At 42.6% G+C, this 27,404-nt stretch overlaps 1 protein-coding gene across 1 annotated transcript in view; it reads right to left on the bottom strand.

Moving 5' to 3' along the window:
• The window catches only part of GUCY1A2 (guanylate cyclase 1 soluble subunit alpha 2), a 159,648-nt gene that overhangs the window by 101,175 nt on the left and 31,069 nt on the right, over positions 1–27,404 (bottom strand). Inside the window, exon 4 of the mRNA XM_083609123.1 lies at positions 26,341–27,059. Within this exon, the coding sequence (XP_083465249.1) occupies positions 26,341–27,059 (719 nt within the window). The remainder of the gene's footprint in view (positions 1–26,340; positions 27,060–27,404) is intronic.

Below are 27,404 nucleotides of genomic sequence, written 5' to 3'. Positions count from 1 at the left end.
TAAACCACAGTCCAAAATAAACTATGATTTAATGCAGGAGTATGGAACTAGATCCAGACAGCAGGTCAGATTCTTGTTCTCCCCCCCCCCCCAACGTTTGACAGGTGCAAAGTCACAAGGTTTTGCAGGTACCACTAAAAAGCTGGTCGGCAATGCCTCCAAACCATAATCCAGGCTGTACCTTTACCTGCCCTACACCTGAGGTCAAACTTGATGTCAAATGTAGGACAGGCAGATGTAGTTTGACCAAAGCGGCCTCATGGGCTAAATGAGGAAGCCTGGTGGGTTTAATTAGGCCCACAGACCAGAGTTTTCCCACCACTAGTTAAAGGCAAACATGGTGGTTCATGTAGCTCAATTGTTCCTGTTAATCTGCACTGTGTGAACCAAACTCAGGACAGCAAACAGGTCCATGAGCCAGCATCTGCTGGGTCTCCAAGGGCAAAACCCTTGGCGAAAACAGTATGTCGCAGTATTCTGTCCAGCACCAAGAACAACGCAAAAAATGCAATTAGGTGATTCCTATGCAGCTCTTTTGGTATGAATTATTTTCTTAGCATTCTGCGATATTGTTATTGGAGCGGCAGGTTTTTCTTTTAATTCCGGGTTGAATTCTCCTTCATCCAAAACCCATATGGCAATGCCAGGGATATCTGTCACCAGCATAAGGTTATTCAGACTAATGAAAACAAGTCAATTTTTCTGCTAGAAAATTAAATGTCACAAAAGTTAAAAGTTCTTTTTAAAAGGCTATTTGCTTTGGACTAGAGCCAAAACACACAGTTCAATAGGACCGTTTAGTCTTTGTACAAGCTACAGAAAGAGTGGCAGGAGAAAATATATATGAAGGGTGTTTTTAAAAAGCAAGTAAAAGCGTTAATGGGTTCCTTTCTGTAAGCTGTCTCCTGGCACAATAAAAGTAACATACTGAAAGAAGCCTTTCTATATCTCCCAGGGTGTTCAGTGTGAAAGAATAACCTCAAAAGGTCAAGTTACTTCTTAGCTTTGTTCCTACACTACTTCTTGGAACAGACTCATGTCTAGAAAGGAGAAGAAGAAAAAACCTACAACTCTATGGCTTTGTTCCGATGTACACAGTTTGGGTGTGACAAGGAGACTGGAAGCACCCACTTCCATTTTCATCTAACCACGGTTTCTCGTTTCGTCCAAACCAGGACAAACGGTAGTTAGTTTAAATCATGTTTTGTCCAAAAAAAAAAAAGCCAAGATCAAACCAGGTTTCTGATCCTGCCTGTTCTTGGACAACTATAGTTAACAGGGCTTAATTCTCTCTGAACTCATTGGGAATAACATCTGATCAGACATGCGTAAGATTGTACCACTCAAATTATAAAATACAGGCATGCAACAGGTTTTGATTTAAAAAGAAATGCTTGCCCACTATATGAGGAAGGGCCATAGCAGAGTGGAAGAGTTTGTTTTCCATGCAGAAAGTCCTAGGTTTGGGACCTCCAATAGGGCTGAGAGAGACTTCCTGTCTGAAACTCTAGTATAAGGCAGCACCCTAGGTTCCATTTCTAGTTAAAATGTCTCTAGTGCAACTCTCCGACTACCAAGCTGACTAAGCAACAGTTAGGAGAAAAACAGCAACAAAGAAATCCAAATGCATCCACAAAAAGGCTTGGATCTACATATGGGACTCTTGAATCCTGGGCAAAGAATCCTACTTGAGGAAGGCGTTAGATTAAATTATGAATGTTGACCAACTCCTAGATTATGTAATTCATCAATATTCGTAAATGAAATCCAGAACATAGAGAGAGAAAAGGTAATAGAAGAAAAGCCCGTGTCAGAAAATCCATATTGTTTTGAGCCAGTTAGCACTTTTCACCTGCAACTGCTACATCCAATACTAAAAGCTTTGTGTTGATTTCAGTCCAGCTATCCAACCAGTTCTGTGGCACACAATTCATTGGGAAATTAATGGGAGTGTTGATTTGTACAACTGAATGATGTTTTTCAGATAGACTTAAATAGTTTTTACTTCATTTATTGCATAGAGAGCCAGTGTGGTGTAGTGGTTAAGAGCGGTAGTCTCGTAATCTGGGGAACCGGGTTCGCTTCCCCGCTCCTCCACATGCAGCTGCTGGATGACATTGGGCTAGTCACACTTCTTTGAAGTCTCTCAGCCCCACTCACCTCACAGAGTGTTTGTTGTGGGGGAGGAAGGGAAAGGAGAATGTTAGCCGCTTTGAGACTCCTCTGGGTAGTGATAAAGCGGGATATCAAATCCAAACTCTTCTTCTTCTTCTAATGTAAAATGTAGCATCCCAACCATCGTCCAGTTATATACATTCTTGCAATGACCAGGCTATTGTATGCTAAATCAATCAATAAGTAATATGGAATTCCCTACTGCATACTCAAAGCGGTGCTTACTTTCCTCCATAAACTTGGGGGAAAAGAAGATTGCTTGTACAGATTCTAGCTCTACTAAAACCATCAATTACATAACTCTTTGATTAAACTGGGGAGTGGGGTATTATTTTTAAAAAAGTAATTATCAGAGCATTGTCCTAAACAAATAACTATTAAAAGCCTTCAAAAGGAAAATTACCAAAATGCGCTTTAGCAATAAACAAAGCAAAGTGTTAATGAATGAACCTTCCTCACTCAATTAATTCTCTCCTCCAAACAACAAAATTCTTCTGCACACACCTTATGGAGAAATCCACTTCTAGCCCAGGCAGATATTTTGTTCCTGTCAAAACGCTTTCTAAAGTACTCTGCTCCCCGCACTTTTGTCTGCTGAACAGCAAAGTGTAATTCTATTTTCAACATACACAATAAACTGGAAATGAAAAGTCACATTGCTGTTATCATCATTAACCAAGCATGTCCAATTTCATACCAAGTTTCATCACTATAGCAAATCATTGTCCTATAATAAATTAAAGAAACGTACTTAGATGAGCACACTCTAAATCACCTGCCTTGCACGCACTGAAAAAGATGAAGTGTGGATTCCCCCCCCCCCCCCATGCAGCTAAAGGGAAGGAATTCATAAACTGCTTGGAGGAAGCAGAATAATGCAATTAAAATACATGACCTCTTATCAACACATCTGGGACATCAAAGTAAGACTCGGATACTTAATCTATATAACGGCACCAGGCTCCCAGAAACCATTGATTTGCATTGTTACCATTTTGGATGAACAATGTGTTTGGTTCATGAAACAAATGTTTTCCTAACAAGTGTTCCCAGCACAAATCTTGCTGATGGAAAGTGTTTTAACCTCTGTAAAGATTATTTGGCAGTGGGCGGAATCCACAAGGAAATTCTCTCCTGTAAGTTATTGTAATTAAGAGGGTTGCAAAAGACCAGGATTCTAATTTACAACAATTAATTGAAATGCAATTTTATATTAACTTTATTTCATGTTTACATGCACCATAATACTGCACATTAAAATGGCAGACCACAAGCGTTTTGATGCAACAAAACGCACACATAACCGCTTAAAAAGATTATCTGTTATTTTGTGGGGAAGGTAGGCCCCGAATTCACTCCTACTCTGTTATCCTCTTTTAAATGGTTGACTGGTGAGATTTTAAAAAGGGAACACTTAATTGTAAGGCCGGCTGCTGGGCCTGCCTAGGGAATCGGACATTCAGCAACTCTTCATCATCCCACATCTAGCTAGTAACTATGCATGATCAAATCCCAGTCAAAACACAGAAGATACAATCCTGCTAAATGGACATCACAATCCTGTACAAATCTACTCAGAAGTCAGTCCCATTGAGTTCAGTGGGGCTTGCTCTCAGCCTAAAGGTGAAGTTTTATTTCAGAGATGGAGAACATGTGGCCCACAAGATGTTGCCGGATTACGGTTCATGAGGCCCCTCACCATTGATTGCCATGCTAGCTAAAGCTGATGGGATCTGGAGTACAACAACATTTAGAGAACCACAAGTTTCCCTACCCTGCTACAGTCAGTTGATGCAGCCTAGCCTAGTTGCTTTTTCTGCTGCGGCATCACGCTGTAGACTCATGTTAAGCTTGTGGTCTACCAAGACCCCTAGATCCTTTTTACATGTACTGCTGGCAAGCCAGGTGTTTCCCACCTTATATTTGTGCAGCTGGTTTTTCCTGCCTAAATGTAGAACCTTACATTTGTCCCTATTGAAATTCGTTTTGTTAGTTTGGGCCCAGCTCTCCAATTTGTTGAATCCTTCCCAGTTTGGTGTCATTTGCAAGCTGGATGAGCATCCCCTCAATTCCTTCATTCTAGTCATTTATAAAGACGTTGAACAAAAATGGGCCCAGGACAGAACTCTGTGGCACTTGTCACTTTTTTTTCCAGTGAGCACTCTTTGGGTTCAGTTAGTCAACCAGCTACAGATCCACCTGTTACCTCATCCAATAGTCCACATTTTACCAGTTTCCTCAGAAGGAAAAGCCTTACTGAAATAAAAATACTCTACATCCACAGCGTCCCCCTGATCCAAAATACTTGTAGTACTATCAAAAAAAAGAAATGAGATTCGTCTGGCATGACTTGTTTTTGATAAACCCATGTTCGGTCTTAGTAATCACAGCATCCTTTTCTAAGTGCTCACAGAATGACTGTTTAATTAAAGCTCTAGGACCTTTCCTGGTATCAACGTCCGGCTGACCGGTCGGTAGTTATCTGGGTCTTCTTTTTTCACATACTAGAAAATGGGGACAACATTTGCCTGCCTCCAATCTACAGGGACCTCAGATGTTCTCCAAGAATTCTCAAATATTATGGGCAGAGGCTCTGAGATTACATTCACAAGCTCCTTTAGTACCTTTAGTACGTGGGAGCGTCTCCACCCCCATCGTTCAGACCGGACACTGAGATCCAGCGCCGAGGGCCTTCTGGCGGTTCCCTCATTGCGAGAAGTGAGGTTACAGGGAACCAGACAGAGGGCCTTCTCGGTAGTGGCACTCGCCCTGTGGAACGCCCTCCCACCAGAAGTCCAGGAAATAAACAACTATCTGACTTTTTGAAGGCATCTGAAGGCAGCCCTGTTTAGGGAAGTTTTTAATATTTAATACTATATTGTTTTTTAACACTTGATTGGGAGCCGCCCAGAGTGGCTGGGGAAACTCAGCCAGATGGACAGGGTATAAATAATAAATTATTATTATTATATTACCCTTGGATGCAGATCATCAGGCCCTGGAGGTTTGATTTCATTTTGTTCCCTTACCACCTCTTTTTCAATCTAGGGCTGCAGCTCTCTCCTTGTATCATTTATTTTGATATCACCAGGTTGAGCACTGTTTTCCTTTTGGCTCAAGACAGAGGCGAGGTAGGTCAAGCAGTTCCATCTTCTCTCTGTCACCCAATAGCATTCATCACCATGCAAGGGACCTACTACTTGCTGGTTATCCCTCTTACCTCAAACATCAACCTTTTTTTAAACCTCTCTTGCAAGCCTAAGCTCATTCTGAGCTTTAGCCCTCCTGACCTTCTCTCTGCAAATGTTGGCTACTCATGCATACTCTTCCTTCGTGATTTCCCCCTTATTCCATTTCTTATACATGCCCTTCTTAAATCTCTGCTGATCTGTAAGCACCTTATGCAGCCACACCAGTTTCTTCAGATGCCTCTCGTTTTTCTTTCTTGTTGGAATTGTATGCATTTGTGTTTTCAATATTTCACCTTAAGAAACTCCCATCCATCTTGGGCTCCTTTCTCTTTGAGCTGATATCTGTAAACTCAGAGTTTTCAAGCTCTTTTCTCTCTGCACCTCACCTGGGTAACTTCCAATTAAATTTTAACACTAACTCTCAAGAGCTAATCAGGTCATTTGTCAAACTGAGGTATTGCCAGGGGAGAGGGAAAAAAATCGCCTGAGTAATAGTGTGTGTATGTGCAGTTTTACGGTACATTGAACAAATGTTGTACACCAACCTCACTTTGGCAGAAAAGAAATATGGTATCCCGACTAACAGCAGAGAGAATTTATTGTGACGTGGACCAGTGGTATTGAGCATAAATGACACTGCGCAGATGCAACACCAACCCCCAAAACCTGTCAGCATTGGCTGTGTAGGTGGGAGAAGTGAAAGATTTTCACATTCTGTGACTCCCACAAAATAGTCGTAAAAGGAAAAATGAACAGCCTATCCATGCTCATCTCAAATCTAGCAGACAGAGTGCAGGACTTCCTTTCTTTAAAAAAACAAACGCAAAAACTTTTATTGGGTATATTTGCTAAGTATTGCAGAAAACACAAATGGTCCTTCGCTGAAGGGCTTCCTAGAGAAAGGATAGAATATTCTATCCAGATCTGGTACCTCTGATCCTTAGCAGCTATTTCCAAACCAGGAACAGTGCTGTTTCTGTACATCCCAGTTGAAAATGCATCCTGCACTTTGAGTTTCGATATTGCACTCTTGAGCAAATCTACATGACTGGACAGGCTTCTTTAAACAACAAAACAGAAAGTTTTCAGCAGGTGACAAAAACAGTACAGCACAGACACCTGCCGAATGTCCAAGGTGGCTGGAATTCCCAAAGTGCAGGTGCTGCCACACTGAAAGATCAATTCCTTGCAAGGAATCTAGAAGCTGTTGGAGTTGTAGCTGCAACAAGTTGTTCCCTTCCATACTGCTGTAGCACAGCGTGGGCAAGCAGGAGTCGGTTCTCCTGCTTAGATGGTGTCTTCAGTGCTAGGAACTCATCGGCTGCCAGGAGAAGGTTCAATCTCAGCTTCAACAGATAAAGAAGGACATCTACATGTACAGGACAATGTTTTCCATTTGGGACACTCACAACAGTCATTTGGGATTGTCAACACTCACACATGAATGCTTTGACATTCAACCACATTGTAGACTGTAAAGCATAGGAACACAGGAAGCTGTCTTACACTGAGTCAATCTATTAGTCCATTTAACTGACTGGCATGTGGCTCTCCAGGGTTTCAGGCAGCGTTTTTCCCCCAACCCAGCTGGAGATATTGGGGATCGAATCTGAGATCATCCGTATGCAAGGCAGATACTTTATCAGTGAGTCATGGCCCATGCCTAAAACAGACACTGAAGTTGAAAAAACAGATGGAAAGAATGTCATTGTGCTATAAAGAACACAGAAATGAAACAGTCCACACCCAAAGCCACTCTTCACAGATTGGCAAGCTGGTCTCAGGAAATGAAAGCAGGTTTGCCAATTCGGTTTTAGAACTGGAGTAACCACCTCATGTGCGGGACGTGGATGGCGCTGTGGGTTAAACCACAGAGCCTAGGACTTGCCGATCAGAAGGTCGGCGGTTCGAATCCCCGCGATGGGGTGAGCTCCCATTGCTCGGTCCCTGCTCCTGCCAACCTAGCAGTTCAAAAGCACATCAAAGTGCAAGTAGATAAATAGGTACCGCTTCAGCGGGAAGGTAAACGCCGTTTCCGTGTGCTGCTCTGGTTCGCCAGAAGCGGCTTAGTCATGCTGGCCACATGACCCGGAAGCTGTACGCCGGCTCCCTCGGCCAATAAAGCAAGATGAGCGCCACAACCCCAGAGTCGGCCATGACTGGACCTAATGATCAGGGGTCCCTTTACCTTTTTAACCACCTCATGGTTCAAAATGTTTCGAGGGTGGCTGAAGGCCAAACCAAGGAGCTGTACTTGCATGCTACTGTTTAGTGAAAACTGTAACTAGGGCCTGATTGATTAACCTACATATTACATAAACTTGAAAACAGGGGAGAAAGAAACCCCTGCAGACAGAAATACAAAGAAGAAACCAGCAGGGTTTGGGAGAAGCTGCTCTTCAGTTTACAGTATCCTCTGAAAGGCGTTCAATTAAACACAGTGGACAAAAGAAAAGGTGATAAAGACAATTTGGCGTTTCAAAAGCATCCAATCACCTCCCATAAGGGGGGTTCAAAAGACGTTAATTAAAAACACTAGGTTGCTGAGCTAGCCAAACCTTTGATCTGACTGTCTATGACAATTCACAGTCTCTTAATTACGCTTCCCTACAACAGCATGCTGAGATACTTTGGTGTTCCTGTAATCATTTTATAGGTGGTAACAGAAACTCTGAAAATCAGAAGGCTATAAAGATATTACTTCACATTTATGCTGCACATTTCAAGTATTCAGAAAGCCTCGTATTCAGTATCTCAGTAATCATTGCAACCGGCAAGTATTAGGGCCAGCATGCTATAGATAGGAAGGCACAGGATTTGTGGCTCAGATCCACAGGTCACACTTTTAGGATCACACTAGGATCTTAATAATAATAATAATAATAATAATAATAATAATAATAATAAAAATTTTTATTTATATCCTGCCCTCCCCAGCCGAAGCTGGGCTCAGGGCGGCTAACAACAATCAAAATAATCCAACATTCTAAAAACATTCATTATAAAATTAATTAAAATCAAATTAAAATCAAATTGATGGCAACCATTAAGCAAAATTCTGTGCAGATTGCCAGAGGAGGGGGTCAGGCTGTGCCCTGACCAAAGGCCTGGTGGAACAGCTCTGTCTTGCAGGCCCTGCGGAAAGATGTCAGGTCCCGCAGGGCCCTAGTCTCTTGTGACAGAGCGTTCCACCAGATTGGAGCCACCGCCGAGAAAGCCCTGGCTCTAGTTGAGGCCAGCCTAACCTCTCTGTGGCCTGGGATCTTCAGGATGTTTTTATTTGCAGACCATAAATTTCTCTGTGGGACATACCAGGTATTTGTCTGAACAAGTGATACTTAAATGCAGAGAGAGGGGCAGGGGGCACGTGCAACGTTACCCCCAACCTATCTGTGTTTAGTGGGGGCGGTCTGCAGGGGACTTTTACTGAAGTTTACTGTGCAACATAATTTCTGTGAAAAATGAACATTTACTACTAAGCCGAGAAACATGGTAGGAAACGATTACTACCATTAAAAATGCACAAAATATAAGAATACTCCTTTAAAAAACAACAACAACCAGCACTACATGCACCTCTGAGTGCAACTCAAAGCTTTATGGAGTGGCACATTGCTCTTGGAGAGAATGAAATGGCTCTTAGGAAACACAAGAACCTGTCTAATCCTCACAGTGGTCCTCACATTTTGCCCCTGTTGGATCAGGCTAAGAATTGGTGGCTGGCCCAAAGTTAGCCAGTGAGTTTCATGGCCAAATGAGACTTTGAACATGGGGGTGGTATTCAACTAAGTCCTTCTCACAGTAGACATGTGGAAGTTAATGAACCCAGGCTGAGTATGCCTAGTGTTGAATACCAGTCCTGGACCAACAATCTAACCCAGGAGTGGCCAAAATGGTGTCCACTAGTGTCTGTTTATTTCTGGTATTTCTTGCCCATCCTTTCCCCTAAGTTACCAGGGAAGGTTACATAAACTATCATCAAAAAATAATGCATGACCAACAAACCATAAAACAGCAAAAATAAAAGCATAAAACAGATAAACCGTGGAACTGTGTGAACAAACACATCACTAATTTCCAGAACATGCACACACAAAAGTCTTTGCATTCATACAAGCTATTGGAAAGTGGATTTGCTTTTTTCCCTCTTTTCCCTCTGATCGCTTCTTTCGTAGTTAATGTTAGCCTGTTTCCTCATAATCTATGAGCCACAGCTTGAACAGAGTGATCAGGCAAACAAACCACCCAGAAGGAATCCTTACTTGCCTCTGGCAAGAGGCTAACTGCATGGCTGCTCCCCGTTCTGCCCTTAGAAAGCCTTGCTAAGTCCATGCAGCTGAGGATTTGTTTTCTTAATGGGTGTCGCAAGGAAACATATGTGCCAGCCTCAGACTCAAGGGAAGATAACTCTTTCTTGGTAAGGAACCCTTGATCACTTTTCAACACCATGGCTCCAAAAGTATGTTCATGAACCAACTCTAGAAAATATAATTTGTGGTCGTAAACGCCATGGATATTAGAAGTATCTGAAAAAGAGGCAATTGTTTCAGAAACATAGACCGGTTTTATCAGGCTGAGGTGGCAGAGATGCCACTTATAAATTGCATCATCAAAATGAGGGCCTAGGCAACAGACTGTGGCCAGATGACTTAGAATCATAGATTAATAGATTTGTGGAATCATAGCGTTGGAAGGGACCACAAGGGCCATAGAGTTCAGCCCCCTGCAATGCAGGAATCTTTTGGCCCAAGGTGGGGCTGAAACCCACGCCCCTACGTGTCTCATGCTCTACTGACTGAGCTATCTTGTTGAGTATTAATTAACTAACTAAACAATTAATTAATCAAATCATTTCTATGCCACTTAACTACAATAGCCTTTCTGTTTACAAAGGCACACAGAGACAAATAAAAACCATATAAATCTATAAAATCAAATTTCAATTAAAATGCCTGCTGGAGGGAAAAAGTCTTCAGTAAGTACCAAAAGTTCGGGGTTGGCAGAGCTGGGGGGGGGGGGCTGCTGTCTGACCGCCATACATTTGGGCTCACACCATTCTGAAACCACCTGCAACTTCAAGGTCAAGTGCAATGGAAGTTTTACATAGAGTACACTGCAGTATTCCAACAACCTTGAAGGCATCATAATAGTGATAAGAAAGCAAGTGGGTACAGCAGACCTATTTACTCACATAAATGATTACGTTCACCAAATGTGGTGGTGTTGCGCATACCGTATTGGCCCGAATATAATATAATTATATTAATAATAATTTATTATTTATACCCCGCCCATCTGGCTGAGTTTCCCCAGCCACTCTGGGTGGCTCCCAATCGAATGTTAAAAACAATACAGCATTAAATATTAAAAATTTCCCTAAACAGGGCTGCCTTCAGATGTCTTTTAAAGATAAGATAGCTGCTTATTTCCTTCACATCTGATGGGAGGGCGTTCCACAGGGTGGGCGCCACTACCGAGAAGGCCCTCTGTCTGGTTCCCTGTAACCTCACTTCTCGCAATGAGGGAACCGCCAGAAGGCCCTCAGTGCTGGACCTCAGTGTCCGGGCTGAACGATGGGGGTGGAGATGCTCCTTCTGGTATATTGGGTCGATGCCATTTAGGGCTTTAAAGGTCAGCACCAACAGTTTGAATTGTGCTCGGAAACATACTGGGAGCCAATGCAGATCTCTCAGGACCGGTGTTATGTGGTCCCAGCGGCCACTCCCCCCCCCCCCACTTTCCCTCCTAATTCTGACTGTGAAAAGTTAAAGTGTGGCTTATATACACGACCTTACGGTATGCAACCAGGAGCGCGGGGCAAACAGTGCCAGGAATGCGGCAAAGCATCGCCCACCCCTCGCATTGACCCCTGTCTTCTCCCCTTATATTCGGCTTATATTCTCCCGGTTTATATTCGGGTAATTTTTTTTTTCCCCCCTCCAATTTTAAAGGTGCAGCTTATATTCAGGTGTGGCTTATATTCGGGCCAATAAGGTAACTCAGCAGTGGAGCACCCAATGTGGACATAGAAGATCCCAGGCTCTCTGCAGTGATGTCCCACCAGAAAGAATTCAGCTCATAAGGGAGGATGAAGAAGACCTTTCTCCAAGATCCTGAAAGGCTGCTCCCGTTAGAGTAGACCGCAACTTGTGACCCACCAAGCTGCATGTAGGTCACTAGTCACGAAGAGTGGGCTACTGGGAGCTCAAAAATGCAAGCGAGTGTGTCAAGAAGCTGCCAGAACAGCAATACAAGACTTGTACTATTATTTCTTTGTAAAACACTCCCCTTTTCACTGCATCTGGGTCTCAAAGTAGCTTAGATAAAACCAAGCACTATACAAAATTTAAAACATAAACTAAGCAGCAGAGATTAAGCATCAGAATAACATTCGTGGTGCAAATAAAACCGTTTTGACCATTTGTAGACTGTGTTTGGGAACCAAGCACACATCTCAGCCAATTGCAGTAGCTCACTTCTTTAAAGCCTAATTTCAGCCTGGGAAACGTGGCAGGCAAGGACTCCGTGCATACGATGCAAGGCTCTATTTTGGTGAACCCTGGTTTGGTGGGTTATGTATCAAGCAGGACTGGACTATCCTGGGTTAAGTGAACCAATAGCACAAAGACGAAGCTTTAAAGAGCTAGACGGACTCAACTCCTGACTTATCTCAAAGAGAATGTTTACGCCAGAAATCAAGTGATACTTCTGAGCGCATTCATGAGGCGAGTGCACCATTTATCATACTTGTTATGGGAAAAGCGCAAGAAGCATAGGGGGGGGGGAATGGGGGAGGTTTATAACCATAGGAACAATTTTGTGAGTCTGTACAGAGGGAAAAAATGCACGAAAGAGAAACATTCGGAAGGGAGCAAAGGTCGAAATGAGTAACTCCTGGAATGCAGCTGAATTTGTATGTGGCAAGTGAAGGACCCAAGATAAGAGCAGAACAGGCTGCTTCGGTTCAAAGCACATGCAGCAGAAAAGTAAAGAACACGCCCACCAAAACCCAGTCAAGAGAAAGAACACATCATGGGGGGGAAGCGAGAGTCTTTGAAACACAAAAGTTGTCAGCAAACTATGCTATGTGAACTATCTTAATATATTAACAGAATACAGCCATGCATAAAGGATAATTAAGTGTTCTGTACCTAAAAGGGACGCGGGTGGCACTGTGGGTTAAACCACAGAGCCTAGGACTTGCCGATCAGAAGGTCGGCGGTTCGAATCCCCGCAACGGGGTGAGCTCCCGTTGCTCGGTCCCAGCTCCTGCCAACCTAGCAGTTCGAAAGGACGTCAAGGTGCAAGTAGATAAATAGTTAGCGCTCCGGCAGGAAGGTGAACGGCGTTTCCATGTGCTGCTCTGGTTCGCCAGAAGCGGCTTAGTCATGCTGGCCACATGACTTGGAAGCTGTACGCCAGCTCCCTCAGCCAATAAAGCGAGATGAGCGGCGCAACCCCAGAATCGGCCACGACTGGACCTAATGGTCAGGGGTCCCTTTACCTTTACCTAAAAGTACTCTTTGCAAATCCAGAGGCTGATAAAGGTTCTACCAAGATGTTGCTTCGATCATGTTTTTATATCCGGTGCTTCGGATTGCCCACATCAGTTTCTTTTCAAAAAGCAGCCAAAGGAGCCCTGAACCAGTTTAGGATTGCAGCACAAGGAAGAGGAGGGGTTTAATCCCTCAGCTGTGCTTTCCCACCATCTCATTTCCCCCCAATGTTAAGTCCACATTTCCACATCAATTTGCAAGTCCTCGTGAAAATTCACCAGCATTTCTGTATTAATCTTTCGCAATATACAAATTTGTATGCAATTTTGCCCAACACACACATTTTTGCAGAGCAATTCCCCATTATACAGCCTTTTTGTGTACTATTTTCACTAATATAACCATTTTTACACACGCTTTGCCCCAGTACATGAATCTTGTACACATTAGTTGGCTGGAGAACTGCACCAGAGAATTTTGAATTTTAAAAGATGGCTGTGTTTTGTTTCTCTTATTGAACTGATAAACCAGCCTCATATAACCAGCATGTTTGAGCCTAATTAATGCATGAAGGGGTTAATGCCATAGAGTCAGCTGACCTGCCAGGCTTAGCCTATGTCATTTCCCCTCACCTTCAGAGGAAATAGGTAACTAAACCTTTGTTCTCTCAGTTCAGGCAACAACGCAGGATGAAACTTATGTTTTCCTATACCAATAGTTCATATACCCTTTTAAATGTGTTTGTTAGAGGGTGTGGGTGTGTTGGTTTGTTTTGTTTTGATTATGTATTTTGTGCTTTCATCTTGTATTTTTATGCTGTGAATCGCCCTGAGATCTATGAACGAAAGGCGGTATACAAATTTTAAAAAATAACAATAAAATAGTTTAGAAACATTTACCACCTTGAAACCAAGCAAAATTTTACGGGCTGTGTGATTTTTCTGTCTGCTGTATGGAAATGCATATGAATCTAACCTTTGGAGAGTTTGTAAGTAAACCATTTTATAACTTACCAAACGTGTGGTCTTTCTATGTCAGTGGAAGTGGAAAACTTCGGAATTCACTGAAAAGGCCACATTTTAAGGTTTTACGAACTATATTGCCACACTTTTACTTTGCTGCAAGTTTTGTCATGTTAAATCTCTGCTAGAATTCTCTAGTACTTGTCCCAAACTTGGATGCTGGCATCCAGCATCTAGACAGGGCTTGAAAAGACCATGTTTGAAACTTTGGAGAGCTGTAGCCAGTCAGAATGTAAACAATAGAGTTTGATGGACCAATAACTCAGTATAAATCAGTTTCCCCTGGTTTCTGCTGGCACTCAGACATCAGCCACTGCTCTGGGAATCCCAGTCTCATACCTTCAGTCTACAGAGGCCTGTCCTTCATTGTTCTGAGCCTGTTCAGTCTCAAACCAGCTCTCTCCAAACAGCTGTCTCCTTCCCTCCCACTCACCTCTAAAAAGCAGAGTCAGGCTTTTATTTTTAATTCTTGACATACTTTTAGGAGAGCTAAAAATAGTTCCTCCCCCGCATCTGTCTCCTTCTCTTTCCTCACCCCTTTTTTTAATGTTTCTGTGCAATTTTATTGGGTTTTATTTTATTATTCATGGGTTAAAGCTCCCCTATTGCCCAGGAAGTGTGGTCCGATCTCTGAGCCATCGACTGGACCTATGGAAGGGCAGGATGGCATGAAGCAATATTTTCCGCAGTTGCAAGGAGGATGCCTTCCTAGACTGTCTGAAATCCAAACAAGGAAACATAAATGCACCTCCTTGATGGTAAATTTGCAGTGTGCCCATAGTTTTAATCCAGGAAAGAAATAGTGTCTGAGGTATCAAACTTTCGGAAATGCTGTGTTAAAGGATTCTTCAACCGGTTTATCAAAATCCTAAAGGCTCTTCCAGATGTCCTATTTACGGAGCATTCATCCTTATTTGCTTGCACAAACTTTACATGGAGATTAGATTATATCTAGTACTTTCCTGAGCATTCATTCTTTGCGGTGAAGTTATATGACATTGAGTATTCATCCTGACTTGCTTCCGGAGTGTTTGTAAGCCTTCCCTTTTATATTCATCTCACACTTTTCAATGCATCTCCACATCACTTTCCTAACCACAAGGAAGTCTGATTCTTTTAAAGTGGATTTGATTCACTAGGGAAACAGAGCACTTCAATCCACTTTATAGTTAAGCAAACCTAAATTTCCCGGTATGTGCTGAAATCCCTCCCACAAAATGCTGACAAACTGGAGGTGCCCTAAATCTTTATTGATTGGTTGCTCATCCAGCCACTCTTCTTCAAGTGCAAATTATTGGTGCAATCAAGCATTGATTTAAGAACCTGCAGGACCATCTTACCCCATATGAGTCCGTTTGGGGACGTTGGGGTCTACAGACCTGGCATGGTTACAGGTGCCACAAAACACTCATTCTGCAGTTGTAATAAACTGATTTTTACCCAGGCCTATGGCTATTAAATAATCTATGACCTATAAAAATGTGAGGGAGAGGCCTGATATTATGATTATTTTTTTATTAGGCTGTCTGTCAGTATGTTTTTTTTGCTGTTTTTATCAGTGATGTTCTGTAATGTGTTTTTAATGTTGTACACCACCCTGGCATCTTTTGATAAAGGGATGTATATAAATTGAATAAATAATAATAATAATAATAATATAATAATAATAATAGCATTTCATTTAGGCAAGCCTTTCCAAACATGTAGCTGTTAATGTGCTTTAATCTTCTAACTGTTCATCTTACTTTTAAATGTTTCAATTACTTGTGTTTAACTGTTTTTATTGATGGTTTTGATGTTTCTTGTAAACAGCTTGGGAGTTTTATTACAATCAAGCGGTATGTCACTTTTGTTAAATAAATAAATATGAATTATCACCGATGATGCTGTGAATTCCACTGTCTTGTAACCTGACTGGTGGCTGTTCCGGCTTTCGTTGGATGCACTCTGCGTGCACTCAGTTTTGTGGGATTTCAAAAAATACAGCTTGCTGAGACATATTTATTTAGATGTTTTTATTTCCCCACCCAAATATGTTCCAACAGAACTTCATCAGGAAAGCATTCCCTGGACTTGAAATTGGTACAAAATCTCTGCTGACCATCATTACTGAGAAACAGCCATTTATGGTTCGGACTGCGAAAATTATATCTTCATAGAAGGCTCGGCTTGTGTTGACCTACAACACATTTGGTCATGTCATGTTCTACTTATCCAACTACTCTGTACAAAAATAAAAGCAGTGTTGCTTTTGTCAGAGATTCTGGGTACAGTGGCCAAATCAATGATAGCTCGATTTCTAACAACAACAGTTTATATCATTCTAGTTAGAAATAGTCTGCTAGCAAGCCAGCAATTAATCACAAGGTTTAAAATCATAGGAGCTTTCGGACAACTTAACAGAAGCTTTGGGCGAAGGAATTGCTACAGAATGTTTTTTTCGGGCTTTCTCCTTCTTATTATCTGGAAAGACAGCTTACCTCAACTCAGACGGTGGCAGCAATTGTGGCCTGGTGCAGTTGCCAGGGAACGAAGGAGGAGAGGCAATCTGCCTGCGTGGTTGGCCGACATTAGCATCAGCTGACTGCGGGGCTGCTGGGATCACCCACCAAAAATTTAAATTTGATCAGGCCAGTTAGGGCCCCTGGTGGGTAGGTGAAGATCTGGTGACAGACCTGGAAGGGCCAGTCTTCTGTGGGGTCTGTCAGTCAAACATGGAAACCAGCTGTGCTTCCAGCAAACAGCACAATTGGGAAGCAGTTGTCCCACCTGCTCACCACGTTGTGTGGCTGTACTCATGTATAGCCTTGCTGTATTCAGGGCCAGGGAGGAATTTGCCTGTAGACTTACTGGGCCTGTTTGGGCTTTTGCCTTCCTCATACCAACTGCCACATCTTTTTTGGGGGGAAAGGTATTATTTAAACTTACTGTTGGCTCAATACAGTAAATTGTTTTCTCTAGCACACTTCAATGGCTTCCCCTCAACATGTTTAATAAATCTGATAAATAATAATAATGTTTAAGGGGCAGATCTAACCAAAGTCCCCCGATATTGCCCTTGTAATAATAAAGAAGTGAAGTCAGGACCACGTGTTTTTAAATGTAGTTTTTATCAGGGGGTTGGGATAGATCCCATTACACAGTCCATCAGCAAAGTCTCTGTTGAGCATTGTATTGGAAGGCTCTTATTTTTAAAATATCCCCAAGCAAGTTGCAAAATATCTAAATATTGCAATTTCTCTTACTTAATCTGAATGTTTTCTGATTCCCCTCCCTCTTTTAATGCTTTTATATGCTTTAAGTTCTGTAACTTTTTGTGGTCGGTAGCCAATAACAGCTGTTCGGCAGTAGACTCCCTCAGGAAGTGCTGGCCTTTTAGCAGAGGTGGGATGGCCATCTGTCATGGATGCTTTAGTTGAGATTCCTGCATTGCAGGGGGTTGGACTAGATGACCCTCAGGGTTTCTTCCAACTCTACAATTCTATGATAGTATGATTCTGTGATTCTATTTCCTATATATACTTCCTCATCCATTGGCATTCTCTGCCCAGAAAGTCTTGCCCAACGACATCTTTGCTTACTAGTAAAGGCAAGTAAATGTTTACAGTATTTTCAAACTTTCTCACAAAACTGATCCCTTCCCAACTGCCCCATCCCAACCTGCTTCACTGCAGACAATAGTTTTTATTGAGTTTTAAAATTTGCTTTTGTTGGCTTCTTGCTCCAAGAATTTCAACACCGATAAACAAAACCCCACTGCCTTTAGTTCGTGCCTTGGGAAGTTGGTTTTCTTTCTCCCTGATTGCAGCCTTACAAAATGCACACAGAGGCTTCGGTACCCTTAGAATATTGTTAAAACACTATTTTCCTGTACGAACACGAGGCGGGCACGATCACGGTTTCAAACTGCAGGTCTAGGTCAGAGAACTACTATTGATTGCGATGTACTCTGCGCTGCGTCTTGCTGATTTACAGGAAATTTTATTCAACCCCGGCGCATGCTCTCCATGGCAGAGAAACTCTCATCTCTATTAAATTGCATCTCACCTCAGCTATTTGCAACCTCCGGAATACCAGACAGTAGACAATGATTTTAAATATCCTCATTAAAACTACTCATTATGAGCATCGAGCATTGATGAACAATAAATCACCTCATTAAAAAACAACCTCAGGTACAATTATGTCACTAGAACTGGTCTCCATTGCCGATTCCCTCAATGAGGCATATAGGACTCATTAGAGACTAGCACATTACAAGGCAAACCTAGGAAGACCCAACGTCAAATTTGCCTCAGAATATTAATGCGCGAACTGGGTGGGAATTGGGTGGGCAAGAGATAGTGCATAACACTTTCTCACCTGCTATTTCTTCCCTGCAAAAGGGCATTTTCCAACCATGGCGGCTGCTCTTTTAATCCACAGGTGGGCTCCAGAAGTGGAAATGTGTCCCGCAGGCAAAATGTAGTGAGGGAAGGAAGGATTTGCAGAGGGAGGGTCAGAGAATGTGGAGGGTATTAAGGAGCCTCTCTCACATCTGCCAATCATGTTTCGTGATGCCCCAAGGGTGCCTCCAAACTATCATTGTTTTCAGGTAGGGTTCAGTCCTAACCAGGCAAATAACAGGTGTGCAATTAAAGCTAATTTAGGGCTCTTGTGAAACAAAGCCTAAAAAGGTAAAGGGACCCCTGACCATTATTAGGTCCAGTCGTGACCAACTCTGGGGTTGTGGCGCTCATCTCGCTTTACTGGCCGAGGGAGCCGACGTTTGCCGCAGACAGTTTTTCCAGGTCATGTGGCCAGCATGACTAAGCCGCTTCTGGCGAACCAGAGCAGCGCACAGAAATGCTGTTTATCTTCCTGCCGGAGCAGTACCTATTTATCTACTTGCACTTTGATGTGCTTCCGAACTGCTAGGTTGGCAGGAGCAGGGACCGAGCAATGGGAGCTCACCCCGTCGCGGGGATTCGAACCGCCGACCTTCTGATCGACAAGTCTTAGGCTCTGTGGTTTAACCCACAGCGCCACCCGTGTCCCTAGAAACAAAACCTAATTTCCCCCAAAATATTGCACTCCTTGTGATAAGCAGAGTGAAGTTGCCAATGAATGTGCGGGATAACCCTTGCTTCCTGCTACACCATCTAATTCCCACCACGAAGAAAGGAGGCTGGATGCTCATTAAATAGCAGACCTGGTCTAATCTCTCTGCAAACAAATCAGGCTGAACGCTTCTCAAACAGGTCATGGGGAAGCAACCCCTACGCCGTTCCATCTTCAGCTATCCTCACACTGAATCTTAATACTTCTAACAAGCTCCATTCCTGGAATCTGTCCTCTCTGCTGGACATGCACCTTGAACCTAAACCCACCAACTGTTTAAAAATGAAGTTTGGTGGAACTAAGCCATTGGGCTTTGAACTGTGGCTGTAGTTCTTACTTCTTATGCAATCAAATGTTTGGAAGGGGGAGGCAGAATTTGGCTTGCTATTGTTTTTAAAAAAGCTTGTCAATCTAAATTTCAATATATATTTTTTGGACTAAATGCTCTCCCGGTTGTTAAGCTACATACCGTATTACTTACAGAATGTTTAATGGGAAACAGTAAGTTGGAGTCACTGCTTACTCTTAATTAGATGGCAATTTTATGGGTATTTCCCTAGCGCTACATTGACTACAGGAAAGAAGCTTAAAAATTATACACACAGGAGAAAGATAAAGCTTATAGGATTTTCCAGGTCATGGCTTCAGCTGAATGGCAAATGAATGCACAAGTAAAGCAACCCTACAGAAGCTAAGGACTTCAGGTGTAGCAGTATTTTATTAAGCTCCAGTAAAAATCAGAAAAGGAATCAAAAGCAATTCTTCCAGGGTTTAATCAACCTTGCTTAGTCAAACTCAGTCTGTGTACACACCATACATTTAAAGCAGAAGATTTTCCCCAAGAGAAGCATGGGAACTGTAGTTTAGCCTTCAAAGAGCTACAATTCCAAGCACCCGTAACAGACCTCAACCTCAGACTTTAAGGATATGTATTGCTCAAGGCACTGTGAGATCAATCAAAGCTAAGTCCCTACGCTGACAGTGTAGATGAGGTTTTATTTATCTATATATAGAAAGATGAAAAATATTTACACTATAGAATGGGATATGACCTATCACATTTGCAATAAAAAACATTTAAAACAATCATGCTTCTTCAGAGAGGCAGAGAAAAATAAAAGAAATAAGATAAAACAGAGGGTTGAAAAGGGAAGGGGACAAAAGGAGCAGGAATTTCAATTATCTGTGAATATAACTCTGCATCTTAATTGAGGATTGATTGATTGAGGGTGCTAATTTATATCCATGAGAAAAGTATAATGGCAATGTATAGATAATCATAGGAACAAAAAAGACTGATCAGTGGCCAACTTCTCCCTCAACTTGTTGGGTTATTTGAAAGTAAGCACCATTGACAGCAATAGGAGAAGATGTAAGATTAGATAGATACTTATTCCAGCTCTACATTCAAACTTAGTTCTAGTGTGGGCATCCAGATCCATTTTTAGAAACTCGCAGTGCAGAGAAAATAAAGGCAGAAAGAGAGCAACAGAGTCAGCAATGGAAAAGGAAGTGAGTAATCTCCATATTTCTGCATAATCATCATAGGATTGGGCTGTGCAGCATAAGATAAGCTTTGCAACAGGCTGGCTGTGCTTCAAATGAATTGCAGTCCAGAACTTGCAAACAAGGCAAGAAGTCTGAAAGCCCAGTGTTTTGTGAATTCTAATCTTCAGACTTTAGTTGGTGGTTGTTGTTTTACTTCTGAGTAAACATGCACAGGGACGCGGCTGGCGCTGTGGGTAAAACCTCAGCGCCTAGGACTTGCCGATCGCATGGTCGGCGGTTCGAATCCCCGCGGCGGGGTGCGCTCCCATCGTTCGGTCCCAGAGCCTGCCAACCTAGCAGTTCGAAAGCACCCCCGGGTGCAAGTAGATAAATAGGGACCGCTTACTAGCGGGAAGGTAAACGGCGTTCCATGTGCTGCGCTGGCTCGCCAGATGCAGCTTGTCACGCTGGCCACGTGACCCGGAAGTGTCTGCGGACAGCGCTGGCTCCCGGCCTCTAGAGTGAGATGAGCGCACAACCCTAGAGTCTGTCAAGACTGGCCCGTAAGGGCAGGGGTACCTTTACCTTTTAAACATGCACAAGACAGAGTTGCAAAATCTGGAATATTTGAGTGGCTGCTATAGTCCTATCCAGACTTATTTAAGTGTAAGTTCATTGCTTTTGAGCCACTGTGTTTTGGAGAGCGGCTCAGGCCCACTACCCACCTTCACTGCTTTCGAAAATAATTAAGTAGACTCTGCAAGTTCTGTTCTACAAAAGAGCAGTTGCTTTAATTGGTAGTACCCTGATCTTTGTTGCCTTTCTCATATATGAATGCTTTAGATGCTCAACAATTATTTGACCAATTTCAAATCTCTCCTGCTTCTGTTCCTGGTGGAGAAGCACACGCAACAGAGCATTTTGTTTAATTATTTATTTTAATGGTCTGCTTTAGCCAAAAATAAGAAACCCCCAAAGGCTGCCAAGCTTTTCTTATTAGTAACAGCCTGAGCTGGACAGCGTGACATTTCTCCCACCGTTTCGTCCAACCCCCTGCCGTCACTGGACACATCACACTTAATTATCCATAAGTGAACATTTGACACAGTGTGGAGAACTGGGCTCTGAGCGAAGGCCATGCTTATTTTTGAGAGACTGTTTATGGGTCTGAAAGTGTTCTATTCCCAACATACCCAAGGGCCTCTGTAATTTCAACCCATTTCCCAAATGGCCCACAAAGCCCAGAGCAGGGGCCTTTCTCAACTGCCACTGTCGGATCAAAGCAGAAAGATCTCAGATCTTAAGAGTGCTAGTTGGATGGCTAAAGCATCATGTGCCATTTCGTCCCCCATATTCCCAGAGCTCAGTGCCAGAAACTCTGTGTTCAAGTGAGAGAACAGAATGTTGGCCCAATACCGGAGAACTGAATTCTTCGTGATTCACAAACAGAGACTACAAGGAAGAAAGACCTGTCGGGTGAGGGAAATCTGAGGCTCTTTTTAATGTTTAGCATTCCAGCCAAGAGACAAGGACACACATTTGAGCGAACGTTAAATGAAATTGTGAGTCTGCTCAAAGTCAGTTTTGATGGCAGTGCTTCCACCCTCAGCCCTCCGGCAGTGTAATATTTCTCCCCATCATGATTGTACAACCTTCTACAAATTTTCATCAAGCTTCTCCTGGAAACACTTAACAGTAGAACAAGCTCTTTCCTTTTGGCATTTTTAAAATGAGTAGCAAGGTGTAAAAGCTCTCTCGAATCCCCTTTATGGGCCTCTAATATAATATGTAAGATTATCGCTCCAATGCAACAGTTATTTAAACTCAAGATTCTGCTACTAGGTATGTCAATGTGCTGTACCAATTGTTTTTATTCATGTATTGCATTAATATCCATTGCTCTTCAAGGAGATCAAGGCACTGCATGTAGCTCGCTTTCCACAAGTTTAACTCCCAACAAGATAAATCAGGCAGAGAGACAGAGACAGAGAGAAAAGGGCCCTCAAGTGTTTTCATGCCTGAGTAGGGATTTGGAAAAGAAAAAAGCCTCAAAATAAAATGTGAGGGGTGTGTGTGTGTGCATATGTGGAACTTAAATAAAATGCAGAAATGCCCAGCGATTCTAAGAAGCCAAAACAACAACAACAACAAAGCAGCGAAGTTTTGAAATCAGTGGTTAAAATCAGTGCCGTTCTTAAAAGATTCAACCTGCCATCTTGATTCAAAATGGAGTCAAATCGTAGCCAGACACAGACAAAACCTTTAGGCGCTAGGCAAAAATGTTCCTTTTTAACCAAGCCTTTGTTTGATTTTATTGACATCCTATGCCTTTTTAAAACATGGTGAGGTTTTATTTGGGGGGAGGGGTGTTATTGGGTTGTTGCTTTTATTTTGATTATGCATTTTGTGGTTTTATATTTCGATTTTATTCTGTGAACCACCTTGAGACCTCCGGTATATAATATAAATTCAACAAATAATAAGAGTATCAACAATTCTGGTTGCAATATTGTAAGAGAACAGAAAGACAAACAACTTTCCAAAATGTATAGCAGATTTCTAGTGAGGAAACACCTCTCGGCTTGTTTTTCATCCAAACAGTCTCCTCTGAGGGCAGGTTATTTCAGCTGTATCATGACATTGGCACGATCCAATCATGCCCTCATGAAGTATATGCCATTTGGAGTATACTGCATCTCCCCGAGAATCCACAGGCCTGTCACCTTCCAGTCAGGAAGCTGAGCCTGAGCAGAAACCCACACAGCCCAAGGCACGTAACATAAGGAGGTGGCAGAGTCCCTGAACAAACTATCAGAGATGCTCATGCCAGGAGCCGGAAGAATCATCCTCCCCCAGAGGAGGCCTCTGTGCCTGAGTCTGCAGTACAAGTGCTTCAGAATACAGTGAAGGAATGGCAGACCGGATTGGACTGGCGGCCCCAGGGGTATTGTTAAGGAATAACCTACAGGGCCCTGCTTCTTCTCCCCAGGCCCTAAGCTCTGCAGGCAACAGAATGGTGGCATTAGGGATGTGTTTCTCTTCTTTTCCTTCTACTTAAATAAAAGCAAGCTGGCAGCTAAGCTGCATTGCCATCGCTACCAGAGACGGACAAATCAGTCCGTTTCAATTTCTGTGTGTCATTTCCCCCCAATCTCAAATTCAATTTTCCACACTTCTGCAGCTTTTTGCCATTCTTCTCCTTTTTACAAATGCTCATGAAAACTCACCGCCATTTTACTGCGTGTTTCTCCTAACAAACACATTTTTATATGTAATTTCAGCCAATACACATATTGTTACAAGCTGATTCCCTAATACAATGCTTTTTATATATATGTAATGTTCAATAAATATATGCATTTATTAATGTACACTTTCCCCTAATACAATGCAATATTTGCACATTGGTAGTTGTTGTCATTAATAGTCATAATAATATTTACCCACCCTTCACCCTCACGTCCCAAGACATGTTACATTTGTTTGGAGATCTACATTGCACAATTCAGAAACGCTTGAATTCTTCAAAGAATAATTGTGTTTCTGTGTGCATGTTGCTTCGGGAAGTGTGAATTAGGTCTACTCATTGAAATGCAAACAAAATCAAATTTCTCCCACATCCCTAACTGCAAGTTTAGGTTCACTGCTGCTGTGCACAGGGGCGGACTTTGGGCTCTCAAATTTCAGTGACAACCTGTGCGACACTAAAATGGGGCACCTCCTGCCTCTCAATGCTGCCTCTACAGCTTTGTTTTGGTGCCCCCTGCAACCACAGTGGTTGCACCACCCTAAAATTGTCTCTGCTGCAGCCAACTGAAACCTCAACTGCTCCTGGGAAGGAAAGCAGTGTCATTTCAGTTTCTTTTTGAATATACAACATCCCAGAAAAAGAAAAGGAAATGACATCATATCCCTTCCCAGAAGCCCTAACGGTTTCAGTTTCATAACAAGCTATGCAGAGAAGAGAAGCAGCTATCCTTCTTTGCTGCAATTTCAAGGCAAAGGAACAGCCACAGCACCCAGTAGTTAATAGGAGGAAATATGGCAATAAGTTTCTTCCTCTCCTGTCTTTGCACCTTATTTCTTAGCTTCAGATGGCAAAAGAAAAGAAAAGGCAAACAAAATAGAAATCTATACAAACGAAGGTCTTGGTTTTTTGCTACTTCAAATTTTCGAACCAGGCCATGAGTGAATATATAACTTTTACCAATTCTAAACCCAGGAAGGTAAAGATGTGTTTTGCTCCAAATATACTTCTTTCTGCGTTTCACTTCATTTTTGGGTCCTCGGGTTCTAAGTTGATCAACAAAGAACAGATCAATCTCGTCGATCTGAGGTTGTTGTTATGCACTATTTAATCACAAAAGACTGCAAATAACAATAATGTTTTTATTGACGTACTTGGGGGGGGGGAATGAAAATGGAGATGGAATTTCTTTTGTGATTTCTGTATTCAGAAGCCGTAACTGCATCTTTGCAGAAAAGTACTGCAGATAAAAAAGAGTTTCTGAACTCTTATTTGTAGATCCTTTAAATAGTAATTGTAGATCCTTTTAATAGTAATTATAAAGTTGCAAAGAAATAATAACTTTCCACTGGATATTTCACAACAGCTTCCAATTACAGGCAACAGAGAAGGGTGTGCAATAGGCATGTCTTTTGTGAAGCAGCTGACACGTTTCTCAAGAGCAAGACATGCAACACATCAATAGGGAATGACAATAAGCAAAGAAAGCAGTTGACATTACACCAGAACATAAGTGAAAGCAAGTCAGTTCTTACTTTGAATGGGGAAACTTTTAATTGCATTATTCTCCCACCTTTTTCCTCCAATGGGCACTCATGCTAGGATGCAAAGTAACATGCAAACTAACAATTAAAAAAACTTGTTCCCTTGTGAAAAACATATACCTGCTTTCCCAAGTAAATCCAAACAACAGGCAATGTTCAGCATCATTGGAATTAATAGGGAAAGCTTTGCATATCCCTAATTAAAAATGCTAAGTGGCTATCCAAGATGCTATTAAAGTTCAATGAAGCACAACCATTAGTGTGTTGGGTGATTTTTTTTATTTTAAAAAAACCACGTTGCCATCTATTCTTTCACTTTTCTCATTTACAGCCACTGACAGCTGTCAAATTAGCCAACGTAATTCATTTTGGAAACCATCAGAGTCTAAACAAGTTTTGACAACTAAGCGTGAGGAATATTGGGGGGGAGAAGGAAGGGACAAAACATCCAGAATTTGAACCTGGGATTTTTATACAAAGGCTGCAGACAACAGCCAAGTGTCAAGTTTGTTGTTGTTGTTGTTGTTGTTGTCGTCATTCAGTGATTGTGAATGATGGAAGAATTAGAGTCCCGAAATTATACCTGGCAGATGTCCCTCATGGTCCAATAACCTTCAGGCCATTCCATTTGAATTTTAAATGGGACAAAACAACAACAAACAACAATTCAGGGCTATGAGTTATGATGTTAAATGACTTGGCTAGCATCAGACCTGTTGATTTCATAAGGTGAAAAAATACATATGGATTTTAAAAGATCTCTTGAGTGAAGCAATTTATTAAAAGCCTTTCATCAGTGAAAATTAATTTAAACTATTTAGGTGAGGGAAAGCACCTGAAGGAGGGGACTGGGGGAGAAGCAACACTCCATAAAACGACTCCAGCCGTGTAAAGCAGAGAACAGTGCCTATCACCCCAGCGGATCATTGAGAGATCCACAGATCGCCCAATGTTTTGTCTAATTTGGCCTTTACGAAATGTTGTTTCCCCCTCAGTTTTACGGATAGTGCTTGCTAGAAGACTCCTTGATCTGCCAACAAACCTTTTTTTTAAGCAGGCTAAACGTAACAGTATTACCTTGTCTTTATTTTCAGAGCCAGACGCTTCAAGTTTGGTTCGGATCACGAAGGGTGTCGACAGCCTCAGGAGGACTCGCTCAAACGTGGCGCCGATCTTTGGGGAAACGATCTCAAAACAGTCTTGGAACCTCAGCGTCTTGTGAGCATCGCATCTGAGCTGCTTGCGAAGCCCTTCCCCTAACTGCAGCACTAGCATGCTGGGGTCAAACATCAGGTGGAAGGGGAAAGCGCGGCAGAAGTTGCTGATGCTTATCCTCAGGTCCGAGGGGGACTGGGAAGTGCCTAGAGGAAGTGCTTTTGTGATGTTTGCATTTTCGCGCTCTTTGATGACGAAAGTCAGGCAGCTGCAGTTGCCCGGGTTTGAGTCCTCGGGGCACAACTTGTCGTTTGCAATCGGCTCCACTTCAACTTCCAGTTGGTAGATTTTCCTGGCCGCCGCCTTGACCATACCCACCATGGCGAAACCAACAATCTGATGAGGGTGGAAGTAGTGGAGCATCAGGTTGCCTTCGGGGAGCTCTTTGCATAGGAAAGAAGGGGATTCCGAAGTGGCCTGCCTTCCAAACGAAGTCCTGATGTGCTCCAGCAAAGCGTCAAAGCCATTGAAGAAATCTTGCAAGGTGCCACCCACCGCTCGGAGGACCCGCTCGTTCTCGTCAAAGCAGATGTTGAAGAATTCGGCCCCAAATTTCTCCTGCAGTTCTTCAAACTTCAAGCCTGCACAGCAACGGATAGCACATATCAGCAAGAGACCACTGTTGCACAGCAGTGGCGTTGGGGGGAGGGAAGTGGGCCAATTCAGGGGCCACTAAGCCAAGTTTGGCAGGAGTGATCAGACCTATGGCCACCTATTGAAGAATATGGTTTTAATGGTTGGTCAGAGACTATGTTCCTTTTAGGTTCCTCAAATGGAAAGGGGCAGAGGACCAAAGCCTGAATTCCTTATCCCTCCAACTGGGCCAGGCCCAGTACATTTTGCTGCCTGAGGTGAAGGACAAGATGGCGCCCTGCCCACATTCCATGTACAGAAGCTGACTGGACTGGCATTTGAATCTGACTTCA

This window comes from Podarcis filfolensis, assembly GCF_964270895.1.
Source record: "Podarcis filfolensis genome assembly, chromosome: 4".
Lineage (NCBI taxonomy): Eukaryota > Metazoa > Chordata > Lepidosauria > Squamata > Lacertidae > Podarcis > Podarcis filfolensis.
Note: the sequence above shows the minus strand (reverse complement) of the source record. Positions and strands in the feature narration are given on the sequence as shown.